The sequence below is a fragment of the Eurosta solidaginis genome, chromosome 2 (genome assembly GCF_040869045.1).
Source record: "Eurosta solidaginis isolate ZX-2024a chromosome 2, ASM4086904v1, whole genome shotgun sequence".
NCBI classification, from domain to species: domain Eukaryota; kingdom Metazoa; phylum Arthropoda; class Insecta; order Diptera; family Tephritidae; genus Eurosta; species Eurosta solidaginis.
Genome location: NC_090320.1, coordinates 225,756,903 through 225,781,453, shown reverse-complemented (window position 1 = coordinate 225,781,453; position 24,551 = coordinate 225,756,903). Strand labels below are relative to the sequence as shown.

The window sequence follows — 24,551 nt, the reverse complement described above, 5'->3', positions numbered from 1 at the left end:
AAAAGTGAGTAAAAAGGTAAGGAAAAGGGAGAAGAGGAGAAGGGAGAGTAAGAGGAAAAACTGCTTCAAAGTTTAGCAGATAGACCAAAGCTAGGGATGAGCAACGTCTGCCGGGTCTGTTGGTATGGATATAAAAATATAAAGGACTGCATTAACATAAAATTATTATAAAACCAGTTTTACATTGTTGAATGTATTACATTTTAAAGACTTAATCTCCAATGTGCAGAACAGTTTGGTTTTAACAATGTGCAGTTGAAACAATTTGGGCTATGCTGCCGCCGCCGAACTATAAAACTTAATTAATCATAAATGAAATAAAGCAGATACTTCTCTTTCTTTTTCTTACTTACTTTTTTCTAAATTGTTCGTAGTAGGGATGCTCTTTATCAGGCCTGAGGTTAAAGTTCAATGGTCCTAAAATATTCCACTTTGTAGCAATGGAATATTGATTCAATATTTTTTATATAGTCACTATGCATATATTACTCAAAATGCACTTGAAAAGTTCCTAAATTAGATGGTATATTGTTGGAACTCTTTATCCATGGTATTAATATCGCCACGAACTTACAGAAAACAGACTAGAAAATATAGCCGAATCGGCTCCCACTAGTTCTCAATACAATACGTGAACCAAAGAGTAACATATTAGTATGGCTCAACATCACATGATTTTGAAATTCCTTGAATTCATCAATGGCAAGCTTTATAAAATTATCAAGAAGCACCAGTTGGCCTTTAAATAAATTTTAAATTCAGTGTTGTGTCACCTTTATTTAGTTCAACTAGTGACAAAAATCTATGACGAAAACTGTTTGATAATCGATCGAAATATCTAAACACCAAAACTAAATCTTTCGTTGTGACATACATACGTTGTTTCAAAATGGTTTTTGTAAAGCCCGACATTACTCGTTTATGTGTGTCTTTGCCTAAATTATCTGCTGCAGGAGTTGCCTTTGTTCTGCTAAAATTTAATGATTAAAGATTTTTGAATCTGTGTAACACATATTTATGTACCTAGCAATTGTGGAAAGAAGTCCATTTAAGTAAATGGAAGATTGTATGTGGGTTGATGGAAATCGATTGCAATTGAAAAGCTGCTTAATCAGGCAAGTTTTGGGATGCATTCTGCATTTTTACCCCTGAGCAAGAAATAGAAAAAGAAAATATCAAAACCTAAAAATGACAAAAAGGGACCAGCGGACCAAACGAGGTTGGAAAGGACCACTTTCGGTCCAAATGGACCAAAGTGACAACCGTGGTTAGATCAGAAAATCAAATACTGTAGTAACAAGTAAGGAAGGTTAAGTTCGGGTGTAACCGAACATTATATACTCAGTTGAGAGCTATGGTGACAACATAAGGGAAAATAACCATGTAGGAAAATGAACCGAGGGAAAACCTGGAATATGTTTGTATGACATGTGTATCAAATGAAAGGCATTAAAGAGTATTTTATGAGGGAGTGGGCCATAGTTCTATAGGTGGACGCCATTTAGGGATATAGCCATAAAGGTGGATCAGGGTTGACTCTAGAATGCGTTTGTACGATATGGGTATCAAATGAAAGGTGTTAGTGACTATTTTAAAAGGGAGTAATCCTTAGTTCCATAGGTGGACGCCGTTTCGAGATATCGCCACAAAGGTGGACCAGGGGTGACTCTAGAATGTGTTTATACGATATGGGTATCAAATTATAGGTATTAATGAGGGTTTTAAAAGGGAGTGGTGGTTGTTGTATAGGTGGTCGCCTTTTCGAGATATCGCCATAAAGGTGGACCAGGGGTGACTCTAGAATGCGTTTGTACGAAATGGGTATCAAATGAAAGGTGTTAATGAGTATTTTAAAAGGGAGTAATCCTTAGTTCCATAGGTGGACGCCGTTTCGAGATATCGCCATAAAGGTGGACCAGGGGTGACCCTAGAATTTGTTTGTTCAATATGGGCATCAAACGAATGGTGTTAATGAGTATTTTAAAAGGGAGTGGGCCTTAGTTCTATAGGTGGATGCTGTTTCAAAATATCGCCATAAAGGTGGACCAGGGGTGACTCTAGAATGTGTTTGTACGATATGGGTATCAAATTAAAGGTATTAATGAGGGTTTTAAAAGGGAGTGGTGGTTGTTGTATAGGTGGTCGCCTTTTCGAGATATCGCCATAAAAGTGGACCAGAGGTGACTCTAGAATGCGTTTGTACGATATGGGTATCAAATGAAAGGTGTTAATGAGTATTTTAAAAGGGAGTAATCCTTAGTTCCATAGGTGGACGCCGTTTCGAGATATCGCCATAAAGGTGGACCAGGGGTGACCCTAGAATTTGTTTGTACAATATGGGTATCAAAAGAAAGGTGTTAATGAGTATTTTAAAAGGGAGTGGGCCTTAGTTCTATAGGTGTACGCCTTTTCGAGGTATCGCAATAAAGGTGGACCAGGGGTGACTCTAGACTTTGTTTGTACGATATGGGTATCAAATGAAAGGTGTTAATGAGTATTTTTAAAAGGGAGTGGGCCTTCGTTCTATAGGTGTTCGCCTTTTCGAGATATCGCCATAAAGGTGGACCAGGGGTGACTTTAGAATATGTTTGTACAATATGGGTATCAAATGAAAGGTTTTAATGAGTATTTTAAAAGGGCGTGGGACTTAGTTCTATAGGTGGACGCCTTTTCGAGATATCGGCATAAAGGTGGACCAGGGGTGACTCTAGAATAAGTTTGTACGATATGGGTATCAAATTAAAGGTATTAATGAGAGTTTTAAAAGTGAGTGGTGGTAGTTGTATATGTGAAGGCATTTTCCAGATATCGACCAAAATGTGGACCAGGGTGACCCAGAACATCATCTGTTGGATACCGCTAATTTATTTATATATGTAGTACCTGCCAAGATTTTAAGGGTTTTTTATTTCGCCCTGCAGAACTTTTTTAATTTTCTTCTACTTAATATGGTAGGTGTCACAACCATTTTATAAAGTTTTTTCTAAAGTTATATTTCGCGTCAATAAAACAATCCAATTACCTTACCATGTTTCATCCCTTTTTTCGTATTTGGTATAAAATTATGGCATTTTTTTCATTTTTCGTAATTTTCGATATCGAAAAAGTGGGCGTGGTCATAGTCGGATTACGTTCATTTTTCATACCAAGATAAAGTGAGTTCAAGTAAGCACGTGAACTAAGTTCATTAAAGATATGCCGATTTTTGCTCAAGTTATCGTGTTAACGGCCATGCGGAAGGACAGACGGACGACTGTGTATAAAAACTGGGCGTGGCATCAACCGATTTCGCCCATTTTCACAGAAAAAAGTTAACGTTATAAAATCTATGCCCATACCAAATTTCAAAAGGATTGGTTAGTTTTTGTTCGAATTATGGCGTTAAAAGTATCCTAGACAAATTAAATGAAAAAGGGCGGAGCCACGCCCATTTTGAAATTTTCTTTTATTTTTGTATTTTGTTGCACCATATCATTACTGGAGTTGAATGTTGACATACTTTACTTATATACTGTAAAGATATTAAATTTTTTGTTAAAATTTTACTTTAAAAAAAATTTTTTTTTAAAAGTAGGCGTAGTCCTTCTCCGATTTTGCTAATTTTTATTGAGCGTACATATAGTAATAGCAGTAACGTTCCTGCCAAAGTTCATCATGATATCTTCAACGACTGCCAAATTACAGCTTGCAAAACTTCTAAATTACCTTCTTTTAAAAGTGGGCGGTGCCACGCCCATTGTCCAAAATTTTACTAATTTTCTATTCTGCGTGATAAGTTCAACTCATCTACCAAGTTTCGTCGCTTTATCTGTCTTTTGTAATGAATTATCGCACTTTTTCGGTTTTTCGAAATTTTCGATATCGAAAAAGTGGGCGTGGTTATAGTCCGATATCGTTCATTTTAAATAGCGATCTGAGATGAGTGCTCACGAATCTACATACCAAATTTCATCAAGATACCTCAAAATTTACTCAAGTTATCGTGTTAACGGACGGACGGACGGACATGGCTCAATCAAATTTTTTTTCGATCCTGATTATTTTGATATATGGAAGTCTATATCTATCTCGATTCCTTTATATATGTACAACCAACCGTTATCCAATCAAACTTAATATACTCTGTGAGCTCTGCTCAACTGAGTATAAAAAAATAAGTACGAAAGTTTAGCGTGTGCTCTTATATATACATACGAGCCGGACCCGTGCGCATCTTGCGCAACCAATATAAAAGTATCTTATCAAATATCAACAGAAATCAGAACAGTTCAATCAATTAAACCTTACAACTTGCGCTGCCATCTAGCGTATGGTAACGACTACCGGTAATGCAGTGCAAATATTCACAATAGTGCCATAGTACATAAAATTAAAGAAAAAAGAACTTTTTTAAAATAAGCTTTTATTATTGGTTAATAAAATTAACTAAAAAGTAAAAAAATTAAATTAAAGAAAAAAAACTTTTTTAAAAATAAGCTTTTATTATTGGTTAATAAAATTAATTAAAAAGTAAAAAATAAATTGACTGTAAAGAACTATAACACTTTATAAGTTCATTGTAACCTTTAACGATAATTAGGCTTCTTCGTCTGCGACAAAAAAATTCCATATTGTACATACATAATTATATATTTTTAACATTAAAACTTTACACCTAAATTATTAAATCTTACAGTTTATATCACAGTCCTAATTGTTTTAATAAAAGTGTGTTACATTGTGATAGCAAGAAAAGGAGGTCCTAAATGATCTTAATTATACCATCAAATAAGGTTACAATGTACTTATAAAGTGTTATATTTCTTTGCAGTCAATTTATTTTTTACTTTTTAGTTAATTTTATTAACCAATAATAAAAGCTTATTTTTAAAAAAGTTTTTTTTTCTTTAATGTTATATTTTACTTTTTAGTTAATTTTATTAACCAATAATAAAAGCTTATTTTTAAAAAAGTTTTTTTTTTTTAATTTTATTTTTTACTTTTTAGTTCGTTTTATTAACAAGTAATAAAAGCTTGTTCTTAGAAAAGCTTTTTTCTTAAATTTAATTTAAATATCATTTTTTTTTTTATTTTTAGTAGGGTAAAATATTGTTCAAATTAGTTATGTAATCTTTACTTAGTTATATGTAATGTTTCTCATCCTATCCATTTCTTTTAATGCATCAACATTACAAGGTTTCTTCGAAGTCAACTTTGAACAGTCAAGTTCTTCGATTCGAAGACTTGCTAAAGACCTAACTCGGCTTAAAGCCACATAAGCTTGACCAGCAGCAAATAATTTGCACCCAAGATAAATAACAGCATGTTCTACAGTAGTTCCCTGCATTTTGTGCACAGTTGAAGCCCACGACAAGACAATCGGGACCGTTCTTCTTTCAGCTGTGCCGTGTTTAAATTTAAAAAGAAATTGAACTGATTTAAGCTGTATTATGTGAACGCCATCGTTACCAAAGTCTACGCGAACCGATGGTATATCGTTATGGTATAGTTGAGCACGTCTGTAATATGGCCATATAATTTCAGTGATGTGACCTATTGCTCCATTTACAAGTCCCTTAGCAACGTCAACGTTAGATCTCAACATAACTTTAGCACCAACAAATATTTCTAGTTCTTTTGGAAGATCTCCTGTTTTGTTAATTTCTGATTGTATTATATTATTAACATCAATCTGATCATTGTTTTTTGTTCCCTCAACTAATTGATCTTGCTAATAATCAGTTATCAGCTGAGTGAAAGAAATTGTGCTTTTGAAACGATACGTTGAGCCAATTGTCAACAACCAATCGATAAAAACGTTGAGTGAATAGAGCGGAAAACTTTTATGCTCACTAATTTGTCGTAAAGTCGCAACTGTGCGTTCCAAGAAGTTACCACTAATCAACTTCGCCAGCAGTTGTGCTTTTGGAATGCGCCCCATGCTTTGTTCAACTCATTCAAATGAATTTGTATATATGTGCATACACATGTTCACGTGTTCTTGCAACAACAAAACGTTAAATACATACATACATATGAATATACAGATTTTCGAGAAAACATATCGTATGTGCTTGCCAAAACTGGCTTCACTTCGGATATCAGCATCTTCGGTTGTCAGATCTTTCGCGTTCAACGCTAACGCGGTGTCAGGATGAAAAAGACTCTCAACCAAATTACTGATACGAATCGCTACGTTTAAATAACCCTGACTGAGTACACGATTTTTTATATCATGATGTAAATATATTGGGGCATATTCATAATCGAAATAAAATGTGACTAAGTTAGTTGAAGCATTTTTGACAGAGAGCACATATAAAATTGTGTCAAACAGTGCTAACTTAAAATCATATTTTATTGTGACTTTGCCTATGTCGCGTTAAGTTTACTACTACTCATTGCAGATCTCTGCTCTGTGGGTGAAATCTGTAAAAGAAAATCAAGAGCGCAGAAAAGTATGCAACATTGAGCCATAACAGCCTAACTTCTACGTTCGTTGTATACACAAACAAAGCGAAATTACATCGTTCTTGAACCGCTGTAGATTATTCACCATCCCTCTAAACAAAATACTTAGGCTTTTATTCCCTTTACCGATAACTCTGTTATCGATTAATTTATCGAATTCTCGCAAAGTAATATTGCATTGTCATCGCAGTTATACATGTGTGCAAAACTTCAGCTCAATCGGACACCGGGAAGTGTATCAAATTTAACTTGCAAGATTTGATTACAGACAACAGCCAAGTGAAAGTGAAAAAAACCTTATAAAATAGATTTCTTTGTGTGCTCACAATCGTTTATTTTTAAAAAATTATTTTAATAAAATATAGCTAAACAAAAGCACTACGACCAAAATTGCCCAAAGCTCGCTAATAGCCCGAATCTCCATCTTTACAACCAATACTTTATTTTTAGATTTAGATTCCAAATAAGAGCGAAAAAGGGACCCGTACATAAAAACAGCAATTAGAAATAATATATATGATATTACGGAAACATTTATAGATAAATATCTCCAGCATTAAATGAAATGAAAGCTGGAACACACTGACTACATATGGAAATATCGTCCTCAGCTATAAAACAGTTACTCTCACAAAAAACAATGTTCTTACTAAATCGCGTTAAATTTGGACGGTTTTTTTTCGACTTTGAAATTAAATTAAGTTTTTTGGACAGCCTGAATAAATGAAGCGGAACAGGGCCATTTACCATTCTTTTTAAATTTTTGCTCTTAGCATTAACATATCTATGTATAATGGTAATGTAGCTACGTGTCAGATTTATTGCCAATTTTGAGATGGTTAGAACCAACAAAAAAGTGGGCGTGGTCGTACACGAATTTTCCTCAAAATCTATGTATGTAAATAATTTGCAAAGTAACATTAAAGCTTCTAACTTACAGCTTGCAAAACTTTAAAATTTTCTTCTCCTAAATGTGTACGGTACCACGCCCATTTTTCAAAATTCGTATTTGGACTACATATAATAATAATCCACTTGCCAAGTTTCATCACTTTCGCAGCATTTGTTCATGCATTGTACCATTTTTCGAAATTTTCGATATCGGAAAAGTAGGCGTGATTATTATGTGATTTTGGCCAATATATTCTAAATTCAGATAAACCCGTGTACTAAATCATGTCTTCATCAACGGACTGACAAAAGAAAAAGCGCACGGCTGGATATAAAAAGTGGGCGTGGCTTCCAGCCGATTTCAACGATTTTTACAAGAAACAATTTTCGGCATAAAAACAATCCTCATACCAAATTTCCTCAGGATAATCCGATTTCATCATATCACTCCTGAGGTGAAATATCAGTATAAAGAAATAAATGTAAAGGACGATTTAAGGCCGAGCTTCTCTTCCAATTTGCGTTGTGCTCCTTTTTAATTGTTCCTACAAAGTGGCGAGACGGGACCTACTTGTTTTATGCCGACTCCGAACGGCATCTGCAAAGCAGCTGAGTTTTCACTGAGAGCTTTCATGGCGGATATACACTCGGAGTGTTTGCCAAATCACTGAGGGGCGACCCCGCTAAGAAAAACTGTTTCTAATTGAAAAAAACTTGTTCCTAAATTTTTGATGTTTTCTTGGCCGGGTATTGAACCTAGAACCTTCGGTATGGTAGGTGGAATACGCTACCACCACACCACGGCGGCCGCCATATTATTTAGTTATATACCGCGAAAGGGTTGAAACAAATTTTTACCACGCCCATTTTCCAAAATTTTACCAAATTTATATTTTTTTGTTATAGAGTTAACATGTTCTGCCTGGGCACTGCCTTTTGGCGTCACATGCCTTTAAATTAGGCTTGGTCATTGATAGAAGATTTAGGAAGTGCGGGTTGGAGAAGGAAACGATCGAGCACGTTTTGTGCCCTGCGCTTGCCAGGCTAAGATTCCAGCTATTAGGAGTGATACAGCTGTCAGATATAGAAGCAGCAAGTGGCTTAAGTCCTAGGAAGCTTCTAGTATTTGCCAAGAGGGCGCAGTTATTTTATAACATAGGCCCTGGTTTTTGATAGGGTTTTTTGGTTTGGTCGTTAAATAAACTTCTGGTACCACTACAGACTCATTCAGTCTATGTGAGGTCCTCATGGACCGGCCAGCTCAAACTAACCTAACCAACCCACATATCAAGTTTTATCGCTTTATTGGTTCTTTGTGATAACCTATCGCATTTTCTCCACTTTTTTGAAATTTTCGATAGTGAAAAAAGTGGGTGTGGATATCGTTCAATTATGATTTAATACCAATCCATTCTGGATACAGACAAGCCAGTATACCAAGTTTCTTAAAGATATCTAAATTTTCATTCAAGATATTGTGCTAAGGGATGAACAAAATTTTTTTCGGATGCTGCTAATTTTCACATAAAGAAGTCTGTATCGATTCCTTGATGTCATTGCGTACTACCGTTATCCAATCAAAGTTATGATACCCTTGTGTACCAGTATACAATTATGGTTTTCGTTGTATACAAATAAAGTTTACGAGCGGACCCGTACGCATCTTGCGCAACCAATTTAAAAGCCTCTTATCAAATATCAACAGAAATCTGCTGTTCTATCAATCAATTAAAACTTACAGATTGCGCTGCCATCTGGCGTATGGGAGCAACTGCCGGTAATGTACAAATAGATTTCTTTGTGTGCTCACAATCGTTTATTTTTAACAAATTATTTTAATAAAATATAGCTAAATAAAAGCACTACGGCCAAAATTGCCCAAAGCTCGCTAATAACCCGAATTTCCATCTTTACAACCAAAACTTTATTTATAGATTTGGATTCAAAATAACAGCGAAAAAGGGCCCGTACATAAAAACAGCAATTAGAAATAATATATATGATATTAGTTTTCATTGTACAATTCATTAAAGTTTCTTGTTTTTGCTTATCGTACATTAAAATGAACATAATCAATAAAATTTGCTTATCAGTTTTGCTGCTATTGGACATATCATTTTCGAAATGTGTTTTAATTTCCATACTACTTTCTTATATATTACAGAATTTACATCGATCCGATTGTCTTTTATCGTATCAAAATTGAGAGCCTGTTAACAGGTACGGCAGCTGCAACCGCTTTTCTTTTGCTAACACTGATCACGCAAGGTCTGCGAGCACTTTTCGCTAAGTAAGTATTGAACATATTAAAATATGTATAAATATTGTTCATAGATCCAGTTTTTCAGAGCGAGTTCAAACTCCACTCAAAGGTGACTAGAGTTTAACCCTGCCACTTCGACCGCTTAAGCTGAGATGAGCAGCAAATTTTTATGTTATCGAACAAAGTGGCAAGGTTTAACAGTAGTCAACTTTAACTGGACTTTAAACACGCTCTGAAAAACCGGGCCTATGCTCCTATACGTTTACCATGAAATGAATTATGTAAAAAACACTGTGTAGATGTGACGCCACTGTGCGTGTGAAGAGTTGTTGCTGTTGTTGTTGTTGTAGCGATAAAGTTGCTCCCCGAAGGCTTTGGGGAGTGTTATCGATGTGATGGTCCTTTGCCGAATACAGATCCGGTACGCTCCGGTAACACAGCACCATTAAGGTGCTAGCCCGACCATCTCGGGAACGATTTTTATGGCCACATTAAACCTTCACCACCCCCCCCCCCCCCCCCCCCTCAAGAGTCGTCTTTTAGTGAAACGGTACATCAGTACCAGTGCTGCCATTTTAGCTTTTTTTCTCAGTTTAGCTTGAAAAGTTGTGATTTGGCTTTAAGCTTTTTTAAAAAAATGTTTAGCTCTTTTTTATCAAAATTTTAGAAAATCCAGAAAAATAGTTTTATGTAGATTCAATTTCAAGGACATTGATGAATTTGGGCTAGATTTAAAAAAAAATGAGGGGCTAAGGAACAGATAATGTTGGCTTTATGGTAGGAAGACATCAAGGCGTAGTAACTTTATGAAGGCAACATCAACCTTATATCATTTACGTTCTGTGTGTTTGCCACTCGATTCTATGACTGTTTCATCAGCTTCGAAACCGCTTCCGAACGAAATTGAATTTTTGATTTCAGAAACATTTACCTGGGTTTCTAAGTCCACATGTAGACAAAAGAGCTATGCAATCATACCTATGTATGTGCTGCGTTAAACGACGGACTCGACCCATTGCAAATCGCATCCACACGAATGGGATAACTCCTTGTTTTTCTGTACTTATGTCAGCAGGCATAATATTGTAACGAATTTAATGAAATTGCGCTTATTCCAATCCTTCTGCTAACGTTCGAATCGCTAAACTGTTGAATAAATAATTCCAATATTCAATAATGCGAAATGGTCTTTAATAGACTACTTTGAGAGTACTTCACAGTAACTCCTACTTCACAACTAATTGCTTGTTTAAATCAAACTGCTTTGTCATGCCTCAGCTTGCTCTGCTTTTATACTCTCGGTTTCCTCGTTCACCCATTTCTCCTAAGGCCTAGTAATTTCGTGAACATCATGCTTAGTCACCAGCCATATGTGTGTGTACATGTGAGTACTGCTTCGGCGTTCTTTGCACACAGAGTATATTAACTTTGATTAATACTGATACTAAAAATTTAAATAAGCGGCAACCCTGCATGTAAACAATATTTCTGTCCCTACTAAAGTTTTTTAAATTTGAACTTATTTTTAGTTAACTAAGCATAATTTTCTTCTTTTTTTCTTTCACCTACATTAATTGCAGATGTGGCATATGCGATAAATTTTATTGTTGTGCGCGCAATAAGCAATCGCCTAAAGCGCGGCAAATTTATGCCATGCTCGACAGCATCGAAAGCTATAAGAGTCAACAATTGGAACGATTACGCGAGAACTATGCACAACAAGTAAACACATAAATAGATAACTGAAAGGACTCTCTTTTAAATTAATGTTTTTGTTTCTTTCTTAAAAATGTTTATAGGTGCATCGAATTCGTGAAAATTGTGTACAACAAGTTGAATGGATACAAAGCAGTTATACATCTCAAGCCAAATATTTAAAAGAATTTAGAGACATGGGCTCCACACATTTAACATCACTTAAAGATCAATATTATGATCAGGTGCGTTAATGCTCGTATATTTAAATGTTGTAAATAGTTCACGAAAGAAAAATATATATCTTGTTTTATAGGTGAAAAAGGTTCGTGATTATTCTACCGGCCAATTGAATTGGGTGCGCGAAAATTACGTCTTCCAGCGTAACAAAATACGAAAGTTTAGCGCACATCAAGTATTACGTTTGCGGGAGGGCTATAAATATCAACAACAAACATTAAATAAAGTGCTGGAAAATCTTCCAAGTTTTTATTTTGAAAATTGTCGTGGTCGTTGTGAAGAGGATATAGCTGAAGGTGAGTTTAAATTGTATAACTTCTAAAACGATATGCGCTTGAACTTGTAAGGTTTTTTTGTCTTATCTGGTCATGTTGATTATCAAGGATCAGTATAATGAGCGCTTTTGAAAGCCACTGCATATTCTATTTGTGAGAATGATAAATACGGTCTTGTTTACTGAAAGGTCCCAAATTTGACCAAACCTTTGTTTGGAGGGATGAGAAACCTTGCATATCTAGGAATCATCCTAGACAGTAAGTTGTCGTGGAAGCTCAACGTGGAGGAGAAACGGTACTTTATACATGTAAAAAGATGATGTTGTTGTTGTTGTTGTTGTAGCGATAAGGAAACTCCCCGAAGGCCTTGCAGATCCGGTACGTTCCGGTACCAAGCCCGACCATCTCGGGAACGATTTGTTATGACCACATGCGAGCTTCTAGGCAATCCCGCCCTACCACCCCCTAGATCCATGAGGAGTTCGAGGTCGCCAGAGCCTCGGCTGTTAATGAAACAGGATTCGCCACGGATAGGTGAGGTTAACAATTGGGTTTGGAGAAGCTATGTATTGCGCTGGAAACCTGAAAGAGTTGCGCTACACAAGCCCCTTGAATCCGGTATTTTAGTCGCCTCTGACGACAGGCATACCTACCGCGGGTATATTCTAACGCCCTAACCCGCTGGGGCGTAAAAAAATGCTGCTGTGTTCATTTATCGCCCTCTCTCGCTCATTGGATATTTACACCGATTGTAAAGCCTGTACTGTACTATGGGGTCCTTGCTTGGTGAACAGCCACACAAAAAAGAAGCTACCTAAAAAAATTAGAGGGAATATGCAGCCTATTAATCTTTGTCATTACGAGTGGCCCTGAAAGCAACCCCGACGTCTGCACTGTATTCCATTCTGCACATTTCGCCCGTAGACCTGGTGGCAAAAAACGTAGTGTTAACAACAGCAACGAGACTTAGTGCCTCGTGGCAACTTGAGTGCAGACCATACGTACAAGGTGGTATTTTACTAACTTAATTGGCGCTTAACCATTTACACAGTTATGACCGTACAACAGTGCGCGCCAGTCGCTTCCTCGCTCTGGTAACTGGCTCCAAATTAGTCACACCAAGGTAATTTAAATCGTTTTCCACCTGATCCTTCTAGTGGACTGGGGCAGCACTCTTTCTCTGCTTCCATGGGCGCGTTCCAATAAAAATACTTTCTTAGCCGGAGTGTCATCTTTCATTAGCATACCATGGCCTAGTCAACGTAGGTTAGGTTAGGTTAGAGTGGCTGCCTCCGCTGTCCGAGCGGAGACTCACGTAGGCCGTTGTGGCCCGTTGTGCTACCACGCGGGGGGCCCCTATTTCCTATTACCCTACTTTCGAAGAAGAGGAGAGTTTAGACCCCAGTGAGGCTAAACCAGCGCGTTTGCCTAATGAAACGCAAGATATCGATTGGGTTTATAGATTCAAGCTCCGCAAGGCACCCAAAAGAGTGTCTGTGGAGGCATTGGTACCTGGTTTTTGACAGTGCGGGACAGTGGCACAGATAGTGCTCAACGCTTTCTATCTCCTCCTCGTCCCTACAGCTGCGGCAGAAGTCATTTGTCTGAGTGCCCATGAGACAGTGACCTGTAAGAAGGCCCACTAGTGGGCTTATAGAGATACGGTTTAATAATATCACCGATCGCGATCTCTTTTCATCCAGCTTAGGCCAGATTTGCTGGATATACTACATGTAGGTTCCCTCGCCCATCTGGCGTTTGCCTGATCCGTGAAAAGAGATCGCAGGTGGTATTTGCAAGTGTTTAGAGGAGGGCTGGCCCAATCCGCGGAGGTTGTTGTTTGCAAGTTGGTGCCTTCCCTAGCTAGCTCATCCGCAGCGCAGTTTCCTGCGATGTCACAGTGGCCAGGAACCCATATTATGCTTAGGTTGCAATTTTCAGCTAGTTTGTTGAGGGTTTCTCTGCACTTCAATGCCACTAGTGACGAGGTGTTACTGCATTGCAGGGATTTTATTGCAGCTTGGCTGTCAGAGAAAATTGAAATAGAATTGGTTACCTGCAGGTTAGCCAGATAGCGGGCTGCTTCCCAGATAGCTATGAGTTCAGCCTGAAAAACACTGCAGTGATCAGGTAGGCGAAAGCTCTCGCTTAGATTGAGCTTCTCCGAGAATATCCCGCTGCCGACTCTGTTGTTTAGTTTAGAGCCATCTGTAAAAACGGAGATTTCGTGTGATCCAGGCTCTACGCCGTTTGCCCACTCGTTCCTCTCTGGGATTCTTGTGGAAAATTTGTTGTCCCAGCAAGGGGACGATGTTGTATGATCCAATTTCAAGAAGGTTTCAGGGATTTGCTTCAGGATCCGGGTGTGACCAAACCTGCAATCCCTCCAGGGTTCGATAGCGTTGAGCCTCGCCGCGTTGCAGGAGGCACAGTATCTGCCATATAGATCAGTTGGGAGAAGGAATAATATGGTTTCAAGAGCTTTGGTGGGAGTGGAGGGAAGGGCACCGCTGGTGAGCATTGCCGCCATCCTCTGCACTCTCGTTACTTTACTCCTTTTAGATTCGATATCGAGTGCCGTCCACCATACGGTGACGGCGTAGAAGAGTATGGGTCTCACCACTGCCGTATAGATCCAATGGACTATGCGTGGCTGGAGGCCCCACCTTTTTCCGATTGCCGACTTACAAGCGTAGAGAGCCATTGTGGCTTTCCTGGATCGTTCCTCCACATTTTGCTTCCAGTCAAGCTTCCTGTCTAGAATAACTCCGAGATATTTAACCTCGGTAGAGAGTTTGATTTCCTTCCCGTTTAGGGATGGGAGGGTAAATTCCGGTATACTGCGTTTGCGGGTAAAAAGCACCATCTCAGTTTTTTCACTGCTGATGCTGAGTCTGCATTTCATAGACCATGTGTTTGTTAGATTAAGAGCATTTTGCAGGAGTTCGCCAAGCACCGGAAGGTGTTTGCCGGTAACTGTCAAGTCTATGTCGTCGGCATATGCAATGACTTGGCATCCGGTGGACCGTAGTATAGATAACAGAGCGTTCACCGTCAGGTTCCATAGTAGAGGAGAAAGAACGCCCCCCTGGGGGGTTCCTCTGTTGGTATACCTTATTAACGATGAGCTGCCCAGCTCAGAGATAATGATTCTCTTGTTTAGAAGGAGCTCGACGAACTTCATAAGAGGCTCTTCCACCCCTAAAGAACGTAGAGATTTTGTGACCGCTGCTGGGAGAACGTTGTTGAAGGCTCCTTCTATGTCGAGAAAGATACCCAGCGTAAATTCTTTTAAGACCCTTCTCTATCTTAGTAGTGATAGCATGTAGAGCTGTCTCTACGGATTTGCCCTTAGAGTAGGCGTGTTGGTTGTTGGAGATGAGTGCCTTATTTGCCGATCGTCTAATGTAGGCGTCCAACAATCGTTCTAGAACTTTTAGGAGGAAGGAGGTCAGACTTATTGGTCTGAAATCCTTTGGACTGTTGCCCGATATCCTGCCTCCTTTGGGTATGAAGACTACCTTTGCCTTGGTCCATTCCGTGGGGATATAGACCAGGTTGAGGCAAGCCTTGTAGCTAGCAGCGGGCTTATAACATCGCTTGCAGCTTCCAATTCAGCGGGAAATATTCCATCCCTTCCCGGAGATTTGAAGGGTTTAAAGGACTTGATTGCCCAGATAACTCCTTTTTCACTTACAATGTGGTCCAGGGGTTGAAATGGCCCTGGGTTAGATTGCGTGTTTAAGATGTGTGGTTGAGATCTGCAGCCCGGAAAGTGAGTGCTGATCAGGGTTTCGAGAATTTCCGTACTAGAAGTGGCCCATTCTCCGCTCGTTGTGCGAATGCAGCTTGGAGGTATGGGGTTTTTGGAGAGGACCTTTCGTAGGCGATTGGCCTCTGAGACTTCTTCGATGTCATTAGTGAAGTTCTTCCAGGAGTCCCTTTTGGCCTTCTGGATTAACTTCTTAAAAGATTTTAAGGCGTCCCTATAATGGGACCAGATTCCCGTGCGCTTAGCCTCGTTAAAGAGTTTTCTGCTGTTTTTCCTCTGCTCGGAGATTTCTTGGTTCCACCAATAGGGTTTCTTCTTTCCCCTCACCTTAATCTCCGGGCAGGCTACTGTGAAGGCAGCGTTACAAGATTTGGTGATAAGATCTACTGCTTCTTCTATTTTTGACGATGAGTCTAGCTCACCGAGAGAAGCAAATGTTGTGTCTAAAGGAGGCGCTTCATCAGTTGTTAGCGGTAGGCTCGGCCTACCGTGAGAAGCGTTCTTTAGGAGAGTAGAGGATAGGACTTTTTTATAAAGGTTCCAGTCCGTACGTCTCCTATTCCTGTAAGCCACCCTAGGCGGTGTACGCAAGAGCAGAGTGAAAATGATATACATATGATCAGAGTAGGAGTTTTCGTTGGAAACTCTCCAATTTTTGACAAGGTCAGAGAATGCCCCAGAAACTAGAGTAACATCTAGAACCTCCTTCCTATTTGAGGTGATGAAAGTTGGTTTGTCTCCAGAGTTGCATATACTTAGATTGTTACTTATAATAGAATCAAAAAGAGACTCACCCCTACTGTTAATGTCGGTAGAGCCCCAAGCAGTGTGATGTGCATTGGCATCGGCCCCAATTATTATCGGGAACCCTTTACTGTGGGCCTCCCGTACCACTTTGCAGAGCCGGTCCTGCAGATTGTTTGACCCTGTAGCTCGAGGCTAATACAGGTAAAGTCCTCGTCGCTAAAAAGAGATAGTAAAATAAATACTAGATTTTTCTTTACTAGAATACAAGATCTGATTCTACCTGTCACGGGCGGTGTCACCAGCCGGTAGTCCTTAGAAAAGAGTCCACAGACCTTGCTGCCAACGACCCAAGGTTCCTGGACTAGAACGACGTCCTCATACGTAGTGCTGAGGCGTAATATTAGGGCAGCCGAGGCTGCCTTAGAATGGTGCAGGTTTATCTGTAGTACCTGCGCGCCCGTTACGATTCGTTTTTGGCATCGACGTCCATCCTCTTCTGATCCGCATCGTCGGATGCCTCCTCTACGATAGTATCGTTGAATTCGGCATCCGACGGGTCGGATTCCAGCAAAAGCTGCTCGTCCATGCCCGTAAAGAACTGGCCCGCAAACTCAGATACCGAGAGTGTATCGCTCTCGGCATCCGGAGTGCTGCGTGCCAGTTCGATATCGGCCCCATGTCCACTCAAGGTGTTGCATGGGTCCGTGAGATTCAATGTGGCGATTGCGGGTTCGCTCGAGGCGGTATCCCCGATCACCAGATCCTCCGGAGCGGTGGCGGTCCCTTCCACAGTACCATGGGCAGCAGATCCACTCGGGGTGTTTCTGTCTGACCCCTCGCCTTGCGGTACAGGCTCACCCTCGTCCGGTGTTTCCTCCTTCGCACCATCCCGTCGAATTTTCAACGTGATGGATTAGAAGCCGTAGCTTAATACTCCACCACATTCGTCAAGCCAAGGGAGAGAAGCCTCGTTTATTATGAAACCAACATAACGCTGCTTCGCCCTTGTCTCGCCGACCCGGACTATCCTCCAATCGCTCGAAGGTAGCCCCGGATTCGACTCCGCGATGGTATCAAGGATCTCGCCAGGATCCGCTATGCCGTCTGGGACCCAGGCCCAGGCTCTCGGTCTGTTTGGAATTTCTTCCACACCGACCGCATCCAACCTGGCCCCAGGCCACAGCTGTCCCAGCGAAGCTATGGCGAGTTTGTAGAGCTTGCACGAGCGCTCATCGGCGCAGGAAACAAGCTTGACCCAACCCTGGTACCAGCCGGCATCACGGATAGTGGGAGCCGGCCCCGGATGCTTGGTCATGATGTCCTTAAAGATCTTGAGAAGGCCGTTAAGGACATCCTTCCAGTTATCCGGGGTCATGTTCCCGTCCGGGTGACCGCGGTTCAAAACCGCCAGCGTAAAGTTGGCCTTAGCCGCCTCGCTGAAGGTTTTGGTCAAGGCAGGGGGAGTAGAGGCCGAAGGCCGGTGCCTTTTGGGATCGAGGCATTTCCCATAGACCTTTGCCTCTTAAGGGCCGGCATCTTCGGGTCAGAAGTTTGTTTGGTGGCAGAAGAGGAAGGGGTGGGGTTGTTGTTGCTGCTCTTCTTGGCAGCAATAATCTTCCTGGCCCAGGCCAGAGAACTTTTTTGCTCTGCCGTCAACTTGTCGCTGGGAGAGTTGCCAAGTTTCTCAACGATTTTGACGGCATTGCGAATGTTCCGCTGGTTGCGGACCGAAGTCGGGATTCGCTTATTTGCCTTGGAACCCTCAAGGGGTTCAACCGGCTTGCGAGGTAACTTTGCAGCGGTGGAGGCAGTACTTTTGTCCGTGGAGGATTTAGTGCTGTTACCAGCGACCTGCTGACAAGAGGTGCCCGGTACGGGCGTGGGACGGGCCTCCTGTGCTTGCTCAGTCGGACGTTGCTTTCCCTCTTTGGGTCTAGCTTTGCCGGCTGCTGCGGAATTGGACTTGCCCTCAAGGGGTTTAGTTCTTCCGCTAGCTTGCACAGTTGGCCGAAGATTTTTTTGTTGCCATGAAGGCCTGGTCGGCGGCGTCGGTGCGGTTCCCGACGAATTGTGGACTTTTTTAATGCCTAGTCCAAGGGCGGTATCTTTACCCGTGCAGGGATCCGAGGCCAGGTTTTTAAATAGTCAACGTAACCGCTGCGTTTTATTCGCTGCACTATGTTGATGTCTGCGTAAAGCTTGTACAACTTATCATTAAATCTTCTACGGTACCCGCCGTGACCAACGCGTAGAGGTCCGTAAATCTTTCGAAGAAACTTTCTCTCGAACATTCCCAAAGTCGCTTCTAATGATGTTGTCATGGTCCCTGCTTCTGCACCATGTTGTTGTTGTTGTTGTAGCAGTGCTTCGCCCCACCTAACAGACGCGACCGATCACAAACTGTCATCAATATCCTCTAACGGGAGTCCAAGGAAACTTGCTGTTTCAACAGGGGTGGACCATAGGGAAAGGGGTGTTAGAGGCGTTGGTTCCACATTACAATTAAAGAGATGGTTGGTGTCATGTGGGGACACATTGCAAGCGGGGCATACATTTTGTATGTCGGGGTTGATTCTGGATAGGTAAGAGTTTAACCTGTTACAGTATCCAGAACGAAGTTGAGCCAGAGTGACACGCGTTTCCCTGGGGAGTATGCGTTCCTCTTCCGCAAGTTTTGGATACTTTACTTTGAGTACTGGGTTCACCGGGCAATTCCCGGCATAAAGGTCCGACGCCTGTTTGTGGAGTTCACCAAGGACCTGCTTGTGTTTTTTCGCTTCATACGGCTGTGTTCTCAGATGCCGTATTTCCTCAAAATGTTTACGGAGATGACTCCTTAAGCCCCTAGGCGGTGCTGGCTCGTCAATCAGATGTCTGTTGGGATGCCCAGGTTTCTGGGTATTGAACAGGAACTGTTTGGTCAGCATCTCGTTTCTTTCCCTGATGGGGAGTATTCTCGCCTCATTATGTAGATGGTGTTCTGGGGACATAAGAAGACAGCCCGTGGCAATTCTGAGAGCAGTATTTTGGCAGGCCTGTAGCTTCTTCCAGTGGGTAATTTTTAGGCTTGGCGACCATATGGGTGACGCGTAGCACGTAATCGGCTGGCTAATTGCTTTGTATGTAGTCATGAGCGTTTCTTTATCTTTTCCCTGCCAGCAAGGGATTTGAGGATTTTGTTACGGCTCTGAATTCTCGGAACAATTGCGGCTGCGTGCTCACCAAAATGTAGATCCTGATCAAACGTCACACCCAAGATTTTGGGGTGTAGGACAGTCGGTAGCGTAGAGCCATCGACGTGGATGTTCAAAATGGTCGACATTTGGGACGTCCATGTTGTAAATAAGGTCGCGGAAGATTTAGTCGGTGATAATTCCAGGTTTCGCGAGGCGAAAAAACTGGAGAGATCAGGGAGGTAGCCGTTTATTTTGTTGCATAGCTCATCGATCTGTGGGCCTGGGCCTGTGGCCATTACTGTGCAGTCATCGGCGTAGGAAACGATTGTGAATCCTTCCGGTGGTGAAGGTAGCTTAGATATTGTTACGAATATTAGCAAAACTAAGGAGTGCTGCCAGCTCTAAGCCGATCTAAGCAGTGACGTGAATGCACATCAATAATTCAATCATTATGTATCTACATAAACGAATCAATAATTGCGTCTACACATATGTACACATTCCGACGAGCAACATTTACATACAAGGCAGCGAGAGATGAGATGTCACACACCGATGAATTTACATATACGCTTATGTGTGTGCGGGAGACTGTAAACTACAAACACATGCATATACCTTATCTGAGTTGTCACAAGGGAGAGCAATAATTTGTGCACGTAGTTGTGGCTGGCGATTTTGTAGCCGAAACAACTAGTAACTTCTGGAAATCGAAGAGCCTAGAAGTATGCAGCGTAAACTATAAAAGCGATGCAGGCGAGTAAGAAGTAATTCAGTTTGATTTGAATTATTGATGTGCATTCACGTCACTGCTTAGATCGGCTTAGAGCTGGCAGCACTCCTTAGTTTTGCTAATATTCGTAACAATATGTAGAAATTAAACAAAAGTGGGGATAGGACACCACCCTGTGGCACCCCTTGTTTAATTCTCCTTGGCTTTGATGTTTCGTTTCTAAATAGCACCGATGCCTGCCGACCACCCAGATAATTTGCGGTCCACCTTTTAAGACATGGGGGAAGGGTAGACCCTTCCAGGTCTTGCAGTAACGAGCCATGGTTGACCGTATCAAAAGCTTTTGATAGGTCTAGCGCTACGAGTACTGTTCTATGGTGGGGGTTTTGATTTAAACCGCAATTTATCTGGGTGCTAATGGCATTTAGCGCGGAGGTAGTGCTATGGAGTTTTCTGAAGCCATGCTGATGGGAGGCTAGTTGCAAATTTGCTTGGAAATAAGGGAGCAAAATGGCTTCGAGCGTCTTTGCTACTGGCGATAGGAGAAATATCGGACGATACGACTCTCCTTTGTTAGCTGGTTTACCAGGCTTTAGTAGCGGGACCACCTTGGCCATTCTCCATTTCTCGGGTATGACAAAGGTGGAAAGAGACAGGTTGAAGACCTGCGCTAAATATTTGAAACCCTCTTTCCCTAGGCTTTTAAGCATCGGCATGGCTATGCCGTCTGGGCCCACTGCTTTGGATGGTTTAGCGCGACCAATGGCGTCCTCAACCTCTTTAGCGGTGATGGTGATTGGTGACGCGCTGAATTTGTGTTTATGTGCGTGCCTGTCGGCCCTCCGTCTAACTTTGTCGACCGTAGAATGCATTATATATTGTCGGCAGAAAGCGCTCGCGCATTTTTTCGCATCCGACAGCACTTTGTCGCCAAAGGCGATGGAAACTTTGTCTTTGTGCTTGGTCGGATTCGATAGGGACTTTACGGTGGACCAAAGTTTACCCACACCGGTAGAGAGGTTACAACCTCTTAGGTGCTCCTCCCATTTCGCCCGCTTGTGTTCATCCACAAGCAATCTGATGCGTTGGTTTATATCCCTTATTTGGGGGTCGCCTGGATCAAGCTGCCTTATAAGGTCACGTTCTCTCGCTAAGTTTGCGGCCTCCGCCGGGAAGTGGGGCCGGATTTCGGGAATTATCCCGGCGGGAATGAAACGTGCCGAGGCGGATTCAATGACCTTGCGGAAGGCACGCTCCCCTTGGCGGGCATCGGTCGGGATAGGGAGGGCAGCAAAGAGGTTGTCTGTAAAGGATTTCTATTCTTCCCACTTTCCTTTTTTAAAGTTTATGAAAGTGCGTTTTTCGGTGACGATGAAGTCGGCGGTACGCTCGAGCGAAACAAGTATAGGCAGGTGGTCGGATGCCAATGATACCATCGGCTGCCAGTTGACGCAGTTTACGAGTTCTGCGCTCACGATTGAGATATCTGGCGAACTGTGACAGCTTCCTACCATACGTGTGGGGGCGTCTCCGTTTATTGTGCAGAACGTCGTTTCTTCTATTTGATCCGCCAACATCTCGCCCCTACTGTCCGCCCGCAAATTTGAGTGCCATAGATCATGATGGGCATTGAAGTCGCCTAAAATAATGCGATTGTTTCCAGTGAGTAAGGCTCTGATATTAGGGCGGTATCCACCGGGGCAACAGGTGGCAGGGGGGATGTAGATGTTGATGATTTCTAGGTTTGCATCGCCTGACCGGACAGATAGGCCTTGACGTTCTAAGACGTTGTCCCTGCGGTCAATGCCAGGATCAAATATGTGATATTGCACAGAGTGGTGTATTATAAACGCGAGGCCGCCTCCATTTCCGTTCTCGCGATCTTTTCTGTGGACATTATACCCAGAGCAGGTCTGCAATGCAGATCGTGCTGTGAGTTTAGTCTCTTGAATCGCAGCAATGCGGATGTTGTGCCGCTTCATGAAATTGACTATCTCCGTAATCTTCCCAGATAGTCCATTACAGTTTAACTGCAGAATTCTGAAGTGCATGAGGGGAGACGTCGCCACTCTGGGGGTAAGTGACGGGTGACTACGCCTGGGTTGAGGAAGGCCAGGACGCAATTGCTGTTGTGGCCCTGGGACTGGGCGTCCTTGGGCAAGCATTGGGGTACCCGGATGATTTGGGTTTGCGACCTGGCAACATGGCGCGATGAAACCCGTCGAGGGGTTGCCGTCGCGGAGACCAGAACATCTAGGAAAGTGGCACCACCCAAGGCAGGAGCTGCATTGGGCGGATGTCGCAAACATATATATTCTGTGCTGGCAAACGGTGCAAACGGAGGTAGGGACTAAGAGTCTGGTTCCCTGACCTACACGATTGCTGCCGGAAAAGAGGGGGGGGGGGGGAGAAGACGGGGGCAGGGGCTGTTGCTCAGCATTGCTTCCGACTCTACTACGAAGATTGTAGTTATGAGTGGTAGCAGCTGTTTGAGTTGTTGGCGCCGTAAGGCCTGTCCGATGCAACCATCCCTTACACGAGACACACTGAACAGAGTATGACCGTCGTAAAAAGATTCTTTTCCGGCAGATGCAGCAAAACCATTTCTCAGGACCGGGGTCAGGAGACGGACCCGGCTTGGATTCGATACCTTCCCGGAGCAAGAGAATATGGAGCAGTCCTGCTGCAAGGAGCTGCTGGGAGGATGACAATTTGTGGGAGGGACGAAACAAATTAAATGGGGTTACACTGAAATGACAGTCCTTGGTCGGGAAAAATCCCGAGTCGCGCCGGTACATAGAACCGACTACCTTGGGAAGCGCTTCTGCACCATATGCAGGCGGGGTACGATACAGGAGTTGTAGAGATTGGTTTTCAATTGCCAATAGAAGACTTGTTTGCTTTGCAATTGCCTACCCAGTCCAAATTAACATTTATTGACAAGAGTGATTCTTCGCTGGATTTTAAAACTGTCTGTGTCAAACCCATCGTACACGCTTATATCATTCAAACAAAGCAGCACTGTGTAGCTGAATGGTTAGCGCAGTGTGCCTAAAGTGTACTGATGATGAACCCTTAGCAAACTTGAAAATAGATCTATCTGCGCAGATATGGCATGTGTCTGTAAAATTTTCTACATATCTTCTATTCTACACCCTTTCCAGTTTAAGTTCAGAAATTTACAGCTCAATTTCAGAAAATTGCAATTCAAGTTCAGAAAATTACAATTCAAGTTCAGAATTTCCAATTCAAGTTCAGAAAATTACTATTAAAGTTCAGAAAATTCCAATTCAAGTTCAGAAATTCCAATTTAAATTCAGAAAATTACTATTCATGTTCAGAAATTTACAATTCAAGTACAGAATTTCCATTTCAAGTTCAGAAATTTATAAGTAGGGTGTTATTTTTCAAAAGTTATTCCCAATCATACTACGTAATGTAATTCTTATATGTTACTAGCAGACCCGTCAGACGTTGTTCTGCCGTAAATTTGGTCTATCTGCATACATTTTAATAAGCTTTTTCCGTCTAGCCCAGCCCTCCACCACCCCCCCCCCCCCTCTTCACTTTTTCTTAATCCTTTTATTCTCTCCTCCCTCCGTCTTTTTCGCTTCATCTATCTCTATCTTCGTCTCACTCTATCTCTTTGTCAGTCTCCTTCTCCTTTCCTCTTTTCTCTTCTCTCAAGTTTTCCCATTCTTCTTCATCCCTTATTGCCAGTCCCAGAGGGTGGTATGTATTTTGTTCCAGTCCCATTCCGAGTCCCAGTCCCACTCCGAGTCTCAGTCCTAGTCCTAATCCTAAACCTCTGGTCTACTTCTCGGAAAAAAAGGATCGTAAATAATAATATAGGCAAATTTATATACCAAATTTCAGGCAAATCGAATAGGACGTATGTAAATAGGTATGTGGGTATTATTAATTCATATCTTTATTTCGGCTTCGCATGCATATTTATCAGTTTTGCCAGGTTGATGCGACTAAATCGAATATCACAACCAAAATTACTTTAAAGCTCTCAGCAACAGACAGATTTCATTTGATATCCATATTACAGACACATTATATGGGTATCCGGGTCCAGGTTTTGGCCTATATCTCGAGACCGTAGTCACCCAGGGAAAAAAGATTACTCTGTACTAAAGCACACATCAACAGCTTCAATTTGATACCCATATTGTAAAAACACATCCTAGTGTTAGCCTGATCCACGTTTTGGCCTAAATCTCGAGACCCTAGTCACGAATACATATGTATGAAAATTATCATGTACTAAAGCACTCATCAACAACTTTCATTTGTTACACAT

General features: G+C 41.8%; 1 protein-coding gene across 2 annotated transcripts in view; it reads left to right on the top strand.

Annotated features, from left to right (window-relative positions):
* The window catches only part of LOC137240647 (uncharacterized), a 109,554-nt gene that overhangs the window by 66,344 nt on the left and 18,659 nt on the right, over positions 1-24,551 (top strand). For both annotated transcript variants that reach the window (XM_067767155.1, XM_067767156.1), the window contains exons 3-6: positions 9,506-9,631; positions 11,185-11,326; positions 11,404-11,544; positions 11,616-11,835. In XM_067767155.1, the coding sequence (XP_067623256.1) occupies positions 9,506-9,631; positions 11,185-11,326; positions 11,404-11,544; positions 11,616-11,835 (629 nt within the window). The remainder of the gene's footprint in view (positions 1-9,505; positions 9,632-11,184; positions 11,327-11,403; positions 11,545-11,615; positions 11,836-24,551) is intronic.